The sequence below is a fragment of the Mirounga angustirostris genome, unplaced genomic scaffold, assembly GCF_029215605.1.
Source record: "Mirounga angustirostris isolate CCGP_5_RB_7025 unplaced genomic scaffold, mMirAng1.0.hap1 SCAF_2, whole genome shotgun sequence".
Classification (NCBI taxonomy): Eukaryota; Metazoa; Chordata; class Mammalia; order Carnivora; family Phocidae; genus Mirounga; species Mirounga angustirostris.
Window position 1 is genome coordinate 159,100,730 of NW_026991710.1, and position 15,701 is coordinate 159,116,430.

The window sequence follows — 15,701 nt, forward strand, 5'->3', positions numbered from 1 at the left end:
TTCTCCCTCTGACCCTCCCCCCTCTCATGTGCTCTCTCTCTCTCTCAAATAAATACAATCTTTAAAAAAAAAAAAAAATTCTTGGGGGACGCCTGGGTGGCTCAGTCGGTTAAGCGGCTGCCTTCGGCTCAGGTCATGATCCCAGGGTCCTGGGATTGAGTCCCACATCGGGCTCCTTGCTCAGCGGGGAGCCTGCTTCTCCTCCCTCTGCCTGCCACTCTCCCTGCTTGTGCTCTGTCTCTCTCTCTCTGACAAATAAATAAATAAAACCTCTTAAAAATTTTTTTAAAAATAAAAAATAAATTCTTCATCAATTTAACATATACGTGTAAGAAATTAAACAATAAAATCAGGTGAAAATATAAACATTCATGTGTTCCTGGCAATTAAAAAATGACAAACTTTGTAAAAGATATATTGTTTTGTAGCCATGGTAACAAGTAGCCATAAAATCCAGAGGTTTTTCTTAAGATTTTATTATTCATTTGAGAGAGAGAGCAAGCAGGGGGAGGTTCAGGGGGAGAGGAAGAAGCAGACTCCCTGCTGAGCAGGGAGCCCAACACGGGGCTCCATCCCAGGAGCCCGGGCACAAGACCTGAGCCAAAGGCAGATGCTTAACCGACTGAGCCACCCAGGCGCCCCCATAAAATCCAGTTTTATTTATTTATTTATTTACTTACTTACTTACTTACTTATTTATTTTTAAAGATTTTATTTATTTATATGACAGAGACAGCGAGAACAGGAACACAAGCAGGGGGAGTGGGAGAGGGAGAAGCAGGCTTCCCGCTGAGCAGGGAGAGCCCGATGTGGGACTCGATCCCAGGACCCTGGGATCATGACCTGAGCCGAAGGCAGACGCCCAATGACTGAGCCACCCAGGCGCCCTATTTATTTATTTTTTTAAAGATTATTTATTTATTTGACAGAGAGGGACAGTGAGAGAGGGAACACAAGCAGGGGGAGTAGGAGAGGGAGAAGCAGGCTTCCCGCAAAGCAGGGAGCCTGATGTGGGGCTCGATCCCAAGACACTGGGACCATGACCTGAGCCGAAGGCAGATGCTTAACGACTGAGCCACCCAGGCGCCCCTAAAATCCAGTTTTAAACCTGCTTAATATGTCTGTATCAACTCACCTCAGCAAACCTTTGTAAGCTATCCAACCAGAGTTGTCCCCTTGTTTCTGTAAATTGGCCAATCAGGGAAGAACTTAATCCAACAAGCATCCCAGAGAGGAGTACTACTCAATCAACAACAGACTACCTGAGCAACCGTGTTTGTGCTGCTTGCCCCGCTGCAAGACTGCTGTCCTGAACTCCATACCTCTCCAGTATTCTCTATAAGATCAGCAGTCTCTTCTCACTGCAGGAAGCTTTAAATCAGCAGCCTTCTCTTTATTTCAGAGAGAACAGAGGTCTCATCATCCTTTGACAATTCTGGAGGTCTCACCACGGTAACTGTGGAAGCTCTTCCTTGGCAACACTCCAGGAGTTTCAGACCCACAGATGCACTCACTGGGCCCCTTGTGCTTAACCCCATTTGTCCTTCAGATCTGCTGCCAGTGAGTCAATCCCAACAACTAGTTGAGCTCAAACTAGTTTCATTAGGCTTTAGCTGCTTATCTAATGAGCTTTCAGGTTAGAAGTCATTGTTTGGACCTAGGTCTTTGTATGAGGTCTCTGGGCTTTTTGTTTTGAAGGAATACCACTTGAAAATTATTTTTGCCCTTAACTTGATTTCTCTCCATCGGCTTACTTTGCTTTTGCGGTTGTCTATATTCATAAGATTTTTTCATGTGTTTTTGTTTTGCCCTGCATTTCCTTCTTTCTGTTAAATGTACAAAAGAGTGTTCTATAGGGAATGCATGGAGGCATAAGCCAGATAAGCCTCCAAACCAAGCCAATCTATTCCTAACACATCATAGTTGAAGGTCCATTTGATCAGAGACCAATTGGTAAAAAAGCAAGTGGTCAAACGTTAGGAAGGCTCTTCTTGTCTTTTCAATTTGTGAAAGAAGATCACTGTGTTTATTTAGTTCAAATTCCAGGGTCAGGGATAGTTGGGTCACTGATCTCATGGCCCTTCCTATCTGTGTTTGGAACCTGAAATACAGTTCACAAACACACATCCTTAGACAACTTTAGTGCTTCTCCTTCTTGTTTGTCATATGTTTGCCTATGCCAAGCTCTCAAACTCCCTGGGAGAATTTCTACTTCCAATATAAAGGTGTACCATAGTCCTAATTCTGGCACTTTCCTTAGTAAAAGGCAAAAAATATTTTAAGTTAAAATTACAACATCCAAAGTGCACACAGAACATTCTCCAGTAGAGACCATATGTTGGATCATTAAACAAACCTCAATGAATATAAAAGGATAGAATAATACAAAGTAAGTTCTCTGTTCACAACAGAAGAAATTCAGGAAACTCATCACATACATGTGGAAAGTAAACAACACACTCCCTTAAATCATCAAGGGGTCAAATAAGAAATCACAAGGGAAATTAGAAAATACTCCGAGTTAGATGTAAATGAAAACACAACATACCAGAACATATGGGATACAGCTACAGCATTACTTACAGGGAAATTTACAGCTGTAAAAGCCTATATTAAAAAGAAAAAATATCCCAAATAAACTAACCTTTCACCTTATGACACTGGAAAGAGAAGAAGAGCAAACTAAACCTTAAGTATGCAAAAGGAAGGAAATAATGAGTATAAGAGTGGGAATTAATAGAAAACAGGAAAATACAGTCAACAAAACCAAACAGTGGCTTTTTGAAAAGGTCCAACACTGATAAACCTTTAGCTAGACCATCTATGAAAAAAGGAGACTCAGATTTCTAAAATCTGGGATGAAAGAGGGGGTGGGCTCACGAAATAAAAAGAACTGTAGAGGAACCCTTTGAACGTTAGTATGCCAACAAATTAGATAACCTAAATGAACTGGACAAACTCCTAGAAAAACACAGATCACCAAAACTGACCCAAAAATAAATAGAAAATCAGAATAAATATCTAACAATACAAAAATTAAATTAGTAATTTAAAAACTGTACACAAAGAAAAACCAAAACCCAGATGGCTTCTCTGTCAAATTTCTCTACCAGGCATCCGAAGGAAAATGAATTCCAATCCTTCATAAACTCTCTCAAAAAAACAGAAGAGGAAGGGAATACTTCCCAACTCTTTCTATAAAGCCAATATTACCCAGATATCAACACGAGACAAAGGTATCACAAGAAAAATACAGATATCACTTAGGAATATAGAAAAAAAATCCTCAACAAAATATAAGCAAACCCAAACCAGCAACATATAGAAAAAAATTATACGCCACAAACAAGTGGGATTTATCCCAGGAATGCAAGGTTGATTCAATATTGAAAAATCAATTTAAAAAGCAGGATTTTTTTTTTAATGATCAAAACCCAATTTCCTTTCATGATAAGAACACTCAATAAACTAGGAATAAAACGGAATTTCCTCAATCTGAAAAAGGGCATCTACAGAAAACTCACAGCTAATATACTTAATGGTGAAAGATTGGATGGGTATTTTTTCCCTAAGATCAGGAAAAGGACAAGGATGTGCACTCTCACCACTCCCCACGCCCCCCCCTTGAATTGTCTTTATTAACAAAGGGAATATCCAAGGCCACTACACTGAGGAACGGCGGGGTCAAGGCTTTTTTTTTCCCCTCACTTTCACCATGCCCATTCAACATTGTACTAGAGGTCCTAGCAGAATAATTCAGCAAGAAAAAGAAATAAAAGAGATCCAAATTGGAAAAGAAGAAGTAAAAAATATCTTTATTTGCAGATGACATGATCTCCCATATAGAAAATCCCACAGAATCCATGAATAAACTGTTTTAACTAATAAATGACTTCAAAGGGGTTATGGGATACAAGATTGATATAAAAAAAAATCAGTTGTTTTTCTCTATACTTGCGACAAACCAAAAATGAAATTAAAAAAAAATCCATTTACAAATGCATCAAAAGAATAAAATACTTAGGAATAATTGCAAAACTTATACTCTGAAATCTACAAAACACTGTTGAATTAGTGGTAAGTACATATAAAATTATGTACTTAGAAAATGAAAAGATAATTTTATATCCAAAATAAGCAACTGTGCAGAAAACAAAACCAATCCTACATATACTACATAACTCACCCATAAATAGCTTTTGTGTAGTTATAATAAAATGACAATAACTTTCATGAAGTAAAACTTTAATAAAAATAAATTTCAATAAATGGAAAAATATGCCATATTTGTGAATAGGAAGATTCACTGAACAGTCTCCCCAATTGATGCCAATTGACTTTTTTTCTTGTTTTCATTAAATTATTCAAAGAATCACATGCAAGAATACATGGGTGGCATTTACTATGAAAATTCTGAAAACAGGATTCCTTGACAAATATTAAAAGCTAATAAAATTACAATAACTAAAACACAGCATCACATTGATTTTAACCACTGGATCAAAATGAAATATTCAGAAGTAAATCAAAGTACTTTAACAAATGATAAAGATAGTGATTTAAATCTAAAAAAAAATGTTTTCCAATAAACTGTGAGATAGTCCCAAGGCAATCATGATGATCCCAACATCACATCAAGATAAATCCCAGAAGATGTAAAACATCGGAAAAAATAAAACATAAAATAAGTTAGATCTATCTAAGAAGAAAAGCAAAGCAGAGACCATAAAGAAAGAAATAGTGCATTTGAAGACATCTACTCTTATTTAGCAAATATTCTTGAACACTTACTAGATGCTAGGAATCAACTAGAGCTGGATGTACTGTGAGAAAAAGAGACATGGCCCCCACCATCAAGGAGAGACACTCTAGGAGAGATAGAATAATTACAAATTCACTCAAAAAATGTGAGCCATTCTCAACCTCTCTCTTTATCTCACACCCCATATCCAGCCAGGACACTGACTGAGCACTACTTTCACAATTTATCCAGGAGCCAACCACTTCTCGCCACCTCCACTGCTGCCATCTTCATGCCTCCCCTGGATTCCTGGTAGGTCTCCCCACTTCTATTCCCACCCTTCCAACTCTCTCCCCCATGTAGCAATGGGAGGGATCCTTTTACAATTTAAGCCACATCATGTTACTCCTTGGCCATAAATCCTATGCTTCACTCAAAGTAAAAGCTAAAATCCTTACAATAGCCTTTCAAAGCTCGATACTGTCATCTCCTCCACCTTCTCCATACTTCCACTGCTCTTGCCTAGTCACCCTGGCTTCCCTGCCACTCCTTGAATGAGCCAGGCATATTTCTGTCTTTTAAAGGCCTTTACTCCGGCTGTCCCTCTGTCAAAAACTTCCTTCGCCCATGTATTCACCTGGCTAACTCAACTTCTTCAAGTGTTGGCTCGAATGAACTTGGTCACTCTACTTAAAATTACAGCTCTCCACCCTCCCCCACCCCACTCCTGGTACTCCTGATCTCTCCTACTCTGTGTTCCACTTTTTCTTCCTTCCAAAGCTCTCAACACTTCTAGTATACTATACAATTCACTTATCTTGTTTATTATTTATTGTTTATGTACCCGACTACAACGTAAACTCCATGAGGAGAGAGATCTTTGTTATGTTAACAGATATGTCCCAAGACTCTGGTATACAACGGGAGCTCAATAAATGCATTTGAAGGAATGAATCAATTCATCAGATAAGCAAAGATTTATAAGCCTGATAACACCTAGTAGTTGTACACAGCTGGTGGAAAAATGAACTAAGTAAGTGTTCTAGAGGGTAATCTGTCAATGTATATTTAAGTATCTTTTTTTAAAAAGACTTTATTCGAGAGACAGAGCATGTGAGACAGAGAGAGTGCACGAGCAGGGGGAGGGGCACAGGAAGAGGGAGACACAGATTCCCCACTGAGCAGGGAGCCCAATGTGGGGCTCGATCCCAAGATCCCGGGACCATGATCTGAGCCAAAAGCAGACACCTAACGCTTAACTGACTGAAACACCCAGGCACCCTTTTATTTAAGTATCTTATTAAAGCAAATATTTTCTTGAAGTCTTTAAAATGTTAAGCCTTTTCATTAAGTAATTCCACTTCTAAGTACATAGCCTTAAAAAAAGAATCAGTGATGGGACACAGATTTATCTGTAAAATGGGATTTCATGAAGCCATTACAAATTAATCACATCTATATTTACTATAGTAAGTGATTTACTAAAATAACACTTTTTTTTACATTTATTTATTTATTCCAGAGAGAGAGGGAGGGAGAGAAATCCTCAAGCAGACTCCCCTCTGAGCACAAAGCCTGAAATGGGGCTCAAGTCCACAACCCTGAGATCATGACCTGAGCCGAAACCAAGAGTTGGATGCTTAACCGACTGAGTCACCCAGGTGCCCCTATAGTAACGCATTTAAACAAAAATTCAGGGTGTGTGTGTATTAAACCAAGCCTTCTGAACCAGAGAGTTAAATACAATTCCTCCTTAGGGCACCTTGGTGGTACAGTTCGTTAAACGTCTGACTGTTGGTTTCAGCTCAGGTTGTGATCTCAGGGTCGTGAGATTGAGCCCCGAGTTGGTCTTCACGCTCATTGTGGAGTCTGCTTGAGGATTTCTCTCTCTCCCTCACCCTCTGCCCCTCCTGCTTGTAAGCTCACTCTTTCAGCGAAATAAATAAATCTTAAAAAAAAATACAATTCCTCCTCAAATATAACAGGTCTCTATTCAAATGCCTATCTCTGCAAGACTTACATACATTTAGTACCCTTAATCTGTTCTACAATTTTTAAAAAATATTTATTTATTTGACAGAGAGAGAGATAGTGAGAGCAGGAACACAAGCAGGGGCAGTGGGAGAGGGAGAAGCAGGATTCCCGCGGAGCAGGGAGCCTGATGCGGGGCTCGATCCCAGGACCCTGGGATCATGACCTGAGCCGAAGGCAGACGCTCAATGACGGAGCCACCCAGGTGTCCCTGTTCTACAATTTAAAACCTAAACAGAACAATGGCCAATCTGTATTCAGCTATTACTGAACTTTCAGAAAATTGTTAGCTTGTTAAAAGTAAATCCCACCATTCACTCACATGACATCCAGTACCGAATCATTCCGAACGACTTTATGCGAGACATCAGCTAGGAGAAAAAGACCTCCATCTGTCCTTCGGATGCTAGCTGCATAGCCTGGCCAGATCTGCAACCTGAAGAGACAAGTGAGCTTTACCTCAGGGTTCTAAAAAACCCACAGATACTTCCATGCCCCCATTTGAAACAGCTGAGCTAATACCACCCCCCTCCCCAGTAACAGTGAGAAAGCACCATGAAACAAAGTAAATAAACATCATTGTGAACTTACTAAAAAACTAAACTATGGAACAGATTTAACTGATAAATTATATTCACAATCATAAAATAACTGTTGAGATTTCTGTACTACATATGGTAATCACAATGAAAAATTTCTTTCCAGAACATTCCAAAGTGAGGAAAAGAAGAACACCACTGACCTGTGTTGCTGTAGTACCATAGCACTTGTAGGGTCATAAAAGTTTCTCCCCACAAGCTTCATATCTAAAAGTTTCATTACCCTGAAATGAAGAGCAAAAATGGGTCTTCTAGAGAATAATTTAAAAAATTCAAGCTCTACTACTCTTAACTATATTTTCCTTTTGAAGCCTAGGGTCAAAATTATTGGTGCCCTTTGCACAATATAGCTTTTATGCTGAGAACACCATTGCCAGAAGAAAAAGAAAAATTATCATTTATCTTGAGGTATATACAACTGACAATAGCTTGTCCTACGTACCAGGTGACCAAAAACCGAGCTGATTTCCCAGGTTCAATTTACAGTATTTTTCACCATTAACTAAAAAGAATGCAAGAGAGTCAATTTCTGTTTGTAAAGATCAGTCTGACATAAGAAGCTGTGTTCGTTCCTGGCAGTTCAACTTACTAGGTAGAAATTACGTTCTGTGTTTCATTTAAAAAGAGGTGGTGTAGGAATAAGTTTTATGAAAATTTGGGTCTTATAAAAAGTAAAAAAAAATTATGAGCTGTCTGAATCCAAAAATCAAGGGATGTGGAAAAAAATTCTTCCAGCATAAATTTTTGCACCCTACCACTTTGAGTAGCCCCATCAGTAACACCATGAAATTATGCAATATAAACATCTGCTTGATGGAATCCGAATGATTCCAAAGGAACCCAACCAGCCACCTCAAATCTACCTTCATTATCCCCAAATCTGGCTAATCACTTGACATAATTTTTCCATAAGTTAGCCTCAATACCATCTATTTATTTATTAAATGTTTCTAAACTCCTATTTATATGTGCGTGGTATAATACCATCCAAGCTTCTTGAAGAGCACTGTTACTAATATAAGACTGAGATTAAAGAAAAGCTGTTTTCTCACCGACGGAAAACAACATTGTAGAAGGGAATGCACAAGTCAGAACAGGGCTCCAGGATCTTTGTCAACTGAATCTTAATGCTGATATCTGTGCCATCAGTTTTCCTTTGACTTTTTAGCTCAAGAACCTAACAAATAAATATATGCAGGTAAAAAAAAAATGACAAAACTACCAAGCCCTAATCTAATCCAACTGTGTTCTAGAAAACACTAAAATGTCTTACATATATTTTCTACTTTCCCCTCATTTTGCTGTTCACACTGGGCCAAATCATAGCATGACAACTAGGATTTAAGAAAAGATTTAGTAAGAGGACTGACTAGCAATAGATCCCTTCCCATTTGAAATCTTAAACCATTCTCTGTCACTGAGGTCAAAGGCTTCCAACCACTCCTCTTATGTGAGAAGGAACTTCTTGAAGAATTCAAATGAAAAAGTTTCTTAGTCTGACATTTCTTTGTTATGGAAAAGCCTGTCTTTCTTTAAGGAATAGGAAAGTACAACTCAAATATCAGGATGTCTATGATTTCCTACCACTCAAAGCACCAGAACGCTCTTAGGTTTCATTCCAAAATATATTTCCTATTTAGTCTTACTTGTTGAAGCTTAATAGGCAGATAGAGAATGGATCCATCAAAAGCAGTAACGTTTCCAGTGACAGCTTGATGGTCCTTCAACATGCCAAATCTCATGCTTTTGCACTCCACATTAGGGCTAGAAAACAATAAAGAGAATTTTACTTCAATTTGCTCAAATGGCAGGCAGTCTTTATTACCCCTGTTTAATAGGTTTGGTAGAGAACCAGTCACTTGTAACTACTGCCCCATCTAGTGGTCATATTAAAATTCAAATATATCTGACTACAAAAGGAATTTCAACCCAAGAATACCTGCCCACAAGCAAAAAAAAAAGGAACCATAATTCCACCACCCAAAGACAACTGCCTTAACATTTCAGCGTATGTTCTTCCCAATTTTAGACAAGAGATCAGAAAACTTTCTCAGTAAAGGGCCTGATAGCAAGTATTTTAGGCTTTATAGGCCATAGAGTCTCCACTCAACTTGGCCAACATTCACGAAAGCATCATGGACAATATGTAAACCAATGAACCTGGTTATGTTCCAGTAAAGTTTTATTACAGAACAGGCAGATTTGCCCTGCAGGCCAGCCATATTTCGCCAATCCCTGATCTAGAGTCTGCAAAAATACATATTTTAAAAATAACTTTTTAAAAACAGGATTTTACTCCAAATATTTTTCACTTGTGGCAATTTCTACTTTTTATTGATTGTCACAAATCTTACAGCTTTAAAAAGCCCCAGTAGCTACTTGGTACAATGGCTGTCCCATTACATATCAGTAACACACACCCCTGTTGTACAACTGGAAAGTTTAAACAAATCTAAGGCTAAAAAGGGTTAAGTATGTTCAAGTACATGATGAAAGATTAAAAAATCAAGTGGTAATCCAATATAGCTGTCCCCAAAACTAAACACTCATATGCTAGTATAACATTTCAAAATGCTTCTCCAAAAATTCATCTACACGAATGGCACTATGCCCTGAACACAGTATTTAAAAGTGTCTCTCTGGACTTCCTTCACATGATACAAGGAAGCCACAGGATAACCAGTCCACTCTAATACATCTTCTCAGTATCCTCGCAATGGTCTGGCATGCTCTTTACATTGTGGCTTCAACGGTCCAGATCTACCATCTTGAAACTTACAGAATCCATGTCTTCTCCACTGTCCAGTCAATGCAGAGGCCTGTAAAGACTCACACTCCTTTCTGCCTCATTAACATTTGTCAGTCCATTTCCAGAGAAAGGGTTCTTCCCTCTCACTAATGCTTATCTGTTTCCTTTACATTCCAGAGCAGGCTCATTTCCACTACGCTCCCTTCTCAGGGGTTCAATTTCACCCTCTTTTTTAGCTCCTTCTCTTCACCTGCCACATGTGCTCAGCTTTAAAGCAATTACTCTCTTTATCGTTCCATTTCTCATTTCTCTTACATACTTTTTAAATAAGCGGCCAGTTCACTGGGTATTTCCAATCGCCTGTGCTCTCCTTTTAGTCTAGTTTTTTTCTCCCTAACGCTAACAAATCTAGTGGAAAATCAACAAGGGTGTTCTTCAGGGTAAATTCAGTAACTTTTTTTCCTGTGGCCAAAGTCAACCACCTCTTCCTCATTCAAAGGAGCCCTTCCTTTGGTCTTTATCATCTGTTTTCAAGGTATTTCCCCCTAACTGTTCCTTCTTTTCTCTTTCACTCCTCTCACTCCTCTTATGCATCTGTACTTCAAAAATTCAGTCTTCCATCTTCCTATTTTCTCTCCACAGATACTCCAAATCACTCATTCATTTTCACACTTCCAGCTAATATCCTCCAGCTAATGACTCTCCTGAGATTTTAAGCAGGCATGGAGCCCAACGCAGGGCTTGAACCCACAACCCTGAGATCACGACCTAAGCTGAGATCTAGAGTTGGACACTTAACCAGCTGAGCCACCCAAGTGCTCCCTTCCTGAGATTTGAAAAGAGAACACAAACTAACATGAATTCTTAATTTTTAAGACGTATGAGAAACCCTGAAATTATTGATATAAGATTACAGTTATTCTCTCTGATTTTCTCACCCTTAAATTTCACCCTAGACGGTCACTGGAGAGCCATCATGGTATGAGACTTATGCAAGGAGGATCCAGGTTTTGTGGGGTGTGGGTCTTATACCAGTGTGTGTGGGGGTCTCTCTTTAAGAAGAAAAATACAAAATTACAGATACAAAATAAGTTAAAAGGTTATGGAAGGGGTCTATGCAAGTAAAAGGCCCTGACCTTAAGCTTCATCAACTTCACAGTAAATCCACCTTACAGGTGTATAAAATGGCACCTATTAAGTTAAAATTGGAAATGGTAATATAGCTAAACACAAATAATGCTAACCTTAAATTTATCACAAGGATCTGAGTTTGTGCATTATTGTGGAGGGACGTTCATCAGGAATCACACAGAAAAATACCCAGTTATTCCAGGGAAACGATTTCATTACTGTTCTCTAAGAAGTGAATACAGAGAAAAAAAGTTGTGAATACCTGAAAGTCACATGATACTGATAAACTGCTTCATTATGACACTGTATTTTGATAAGGTTCAATCCCAAAGACTGAGGTGTTCCTTTTGAGCCTTGCTTTACAAAAAGCTCTCTGGAAAATAAACAAAAGCACGCATATATACCAAAAACAAAAATGCAAACAACTCACGCCACAAAAAAATTAAGAGAAAAAGCACACTGAGAGAAGTAATATTTTACACTTAGCTTTCACAAGTTACACAAAAGCAAGCTTTGAAAGCTAGAAGCTAAGTTCTTAGCAATCTCTAATTGGAGAAGTAAGATCACCCTCTTTGCCCTGGTAATATCAATGGAATAATTGAAGCCAGCTAACTAAGAACACAAAAATTAGTTCCACCAAGAAAGATGAACTGCTGCAATATCTTTCCTAGATAATTTCCTAATCTTCGATGTGACAAAAAACTGGCTATGTCTGAATTGAGAAGGAAATGAAAAATGAAATGAAAAATCATTTGAGTCTACTCTCTGGTACATACTATCTAAACCATCAACTCCATTTCACTTCGTTAGGAATTGTCCCACCTCTTTGTCATTCTCCCCACTGGCAAAAACCCAAAAAACAAAATAAACAACCCTGCAGTACCTATCACCCACAAAGGCTTTTAGACACAACAGAAACAGTGTTTACAATATTATAAGGCCTCCTCCCACATCATTATCAAGCAGAGAAGGCAGTGCTCCAGACTTACTTGTCCTTGTGTTCTACAGTCCCAAGTAGAGGGTGATCCAGAGGGTGACGTGAGGATGGGGGTCGAGGTGGTGGTGATGATAGCTGGGTAGGATCCCGAGAAGTTAGGCCGAGAGCACGAGGAGCCTTGTATACTCCTCTGCCTATACCGCCAGTTGCTCTTCCCAAAGGTAATAAAGATGTATCCAAATTCCCTCTTCCAAGCATTCTGAAATATTGAAAAGAAAAGCAAATCAGGACTTTTTCAACCATGTTCCTATCTAAATGATTCCTCCAAGTCTACATTCTTTTCCTGAAGGAAAAGGGGACCCAAACCTTGGGATTCTCTTCAGATCCAAATATGCCTACACGACTCACTTGCTAATTGCTATTCATACTGACTCTCAAGGCCAATTTCCATGGCAGAATTGAGATGGAAGAGTGAATCAGCCAGGTTAAAGAACCACCACAATCAGGTTAACTTAACAGGGCAAATGGACTTGTAAACTGCCCAGCAGAGAACTACTTTTTACCCTTTTCCAATGACTGATGGGAGCAGTGGCTGCTGATTATTCTTAGAAAACAGCCATTCTTTAATATAAAACCATGTATTGTTTATAAGATAATACGACCCTTTTCCGAGTTTCCGTTTGGGCTTATAGAGATATTTCATCTGAATTTGACACTTACCCTTGAAGGCAACTTTACCCACCTATTCCAACCAACGCAGGCCTCTGCTATCTTGCTATCCCCAGCTGCCAACATGGAATGATCCGGAAATGCGGGATGGGGTTCTTCTTTGTCCTTGCGCACCATACTGGTAGACAAGCCTCGACCTAAAATGCCTCTACCTGAATGGAAGGGCCAAAACCCAACTGTAACTGTGAGTTGAAGGTGTTGTAAAGTAGTTATTTTTATGAAGATAAATTGTACGAATTTAAGAACAAAGAAATCATACATACATACTCCCACACCTTTTTACAAATTAGTTTTCCACATACCTAATGGAGGCACTTCCCGTTTCAAAGGGGTCTGGGACACTGTCTCAAGGCCCAGTCCTCGGAACATAGAGACCAAACCTACAGATTCCTATGGAAAGTTAATGAGTAGAGTTATTAAAAAATATATTTCGACAGTTATTCTAAGATGTAGAATGCTTTTCATTTCTAAGATGAAATAACAGTGTTATTTCAATGACTGCAAGTGACACACATTCTGTAACACACGTAGTGAAGTGTTTAAGAAGACATAAGAACAATGTTTCTAACAAGACACCCAGAAACACTGATGGTTTTCTTAAAGTCTTTGTGAGTGATAAAAATCATCTGAATTCTACACATGTTATAAGAATAAAGGACAAAAATACCTCATAAAAATTATTTAAGCAGTTTTTTTAGAGGGGGGAGGGGCAGATGGAGAGAGGGAGAGAGAATGAGAATCTCAAGCAGATTCCACACCCAGCATAGAGCCCAACACTGGGCTCCATCTCACAACCCTGAGATCATGACCTGAGCCGAAATCAAGAGTTGGAGCTTAACCAACTGAGCCACCCAGGTGCCCCTTTAAGTAGTTTTCATAAACACTTTCAATAAACACTCTTAATACTTATAACAATGTCATCTTAGGTTTTTAAGCGTAAATACAGGTAAATACAGGTACAGTCCATGATTTGATGTACAAAATAACAACGTGCAATTTTTCTAGTTTGTTTCCTATACACCCAAGGTAAGAGGGAACACTGTACCAGTTAATAAATTTTCAGAAAAAAAAAAACGGACCATTTAAAAGTACCTGAGGTTGGGTTTTTTAAAATAACCTCCAACAAAACTGGCTACTGTTTTCCTATGGCAGTCTTGAAAGTTTAATGTTATTACACCAATTAGGGCTGTCACATATAGACTCAAGCAAATCATCGGAGAAAAAATACAACATAATGTCATCTTTTCTTCTGCCTACATAACATTACATTTGACACTGTCTACTCTACTTAAAATTGCCATAACTGCATTATCCAGTTCTTCCTATATTTGTTAACTCTTTATTCTTTGAGATTTCTTAATTATAGACAAATACCATTCTTAAAATTACTACATAATTAGAAGATTAAGAATGCACATACATGCAATTGTACACACATTAGAAGCAATAGCTGAGGATCTTTTTCTTTAAGATTTGGGCAAAGAGCCCTCTAAAAGGAAACTTCTTAAGAATTATTACCTCAGAAGCAGGAGTGGCTGCTAATACCATAGAGCCAAACCCAATGCAAAAATCTAAACACTTAAAAGCCGTATCTTCAAACCTGCCATTTATGTATGTATGTTTATTTATATCTATAGAAGCTAGAGGACTGAGGTCTATACCCAAGTCTATCTAGCATTCGTTATGAGGCATTTTTTCTAAACTCACAACTCTAGGATTTGAAACATATGCCCAGAATGCAACTAAGAAAAACAAAAACAAAACCCAACCAATCAACCAACCAAAAAAGCCCAAATCTTTTTTTTTTTTCATATAGGGCTTCACAGTTATTTGAAATCTGTTATTTTCTCTGATGATAAGCTGAATGCTGCTACTATGCATCCAGACATGGTCTTACCCTTTGTGCTGGCCCACTCCGTGGGCTTGGTTCCCCTGGCTTTCCAAACACATGGCCTCTGCTTGCAGGTCCTGCCCTGCCCAGAGCTGAGTCCAAAGGTTTAGGAGCTTGCGGCCAAGAGCCTGGCATTCGTACACACTGAGACAGGTGCACAGAAGAGCCCCTGAAGGGTGGTCGGATAGGATCCATTGAAAGGCTGCAGGGGATACGGGTGTCGATCCTGTTCTGATCAATTACCTGCCGGCATTTTATAAAGATTAAAGATTCCTAATTGTTTTCCTTTTCCTTCAAGACAGACTCACAAAGCATTAAAAACATAGTTTCCTTAGGTCAGACCAGTAATACGACCAACCTCCTATATCATATTCACTTCTAAAGCTCTATTTAGCCTGGAATATTCTAAATACTCTCCATCAGCAAGCCCTTAAAAGCCAAGCTCTCATCAAAGTTACTTATATTTTCTACCCAAACAGCCTCTCAGAGAACTTGGTCCTGTAAGTTAACTGCCTGTTGTACAGTAAACACTTTTTATGTATGAACATGATTTTGGTTTATGAGCAAGTTCACAGTTACCATAGCCGTATTACAAAATTATTCTGTCAGTAAATATTTATGGATTTTGCTTTGTTTTTGGCCCATCTTTCCTCTACTAGAGTCCTAATTTTTTTTCCTAATCTATTTTCAATTTACACTATTCCATCTTCCCCTTGATCTCCGTAGTTGCTTCTCTGAATCTTTATCCAATTCCTCTCTATAAAACACTTCTTTCAAACTCTATCAGAACTGAGGTCTCTAGGATGTAGACCCTTATGCTTTGAGCTTGCAATACCTGCTGAGTCTCACGGGTGACATTTAACACCCTTTGCGCACCCAGGTAACTAGGGATG

At 38.7% G+C, this 15,701-nt stretch overlaps 1 protein-coding gene across 2 annotated transcripts in view; it reads right to left on the minus strand.

Moving 5' to 3' along the window:
* PIWIL2 (piwi like RNA-mediated gene silencing 2) overlaps positions 1 to 15,003 on the minus strand; it is a 72,848-nt gene extending 57,845 nt beyond the window's left edge. For both annotated transcript variants that reach the window (XM_045879319.2, XM_045879318.2), the window contains exons 1-9: positions 14,815 to 15,003; positions 13,220 to 13,307; positions 12,931 to 13,069; positions 12,241 to 12,447; positions 11,514 to 11,624; positions 9,018 to 9,135; positions 8,424 to 8,548; positions 7,515 to 7,595; positions 7,095 to 7,208 (exon numbers count right to left, since the gene is read on the minus strand). In XM_045879319.2, coding sequence (XP_045735275.1) covers positions 7,095 to 7,208; positions 7,515 to 7,595; positions 8,424 to 8,548; positions 9,018 to 9,135; positions 11,514 to 11,624; positions 12,241 to 12,447; positions 12,931 to 13,069; positions 13,220 to 13,307; positions 14,815 to 15,003 — 1,172 coding nt within the window. The remainder of the gene's footprint in view (positions 1 to 7,094; positions 7,209 to 7,514; positions 7,596 to 8,423; positions 8,549 to 9,017; positions 9,136 to 11,513; positions 11,625 to 12,240; positions 12,448 to 12,930; positions 13,070 to 13,219; positions 13,308 to 14,814) is intronic.
* Between the last annotated feature and the right edge of the window lie 698 nt (positions 15,004 to 15,701).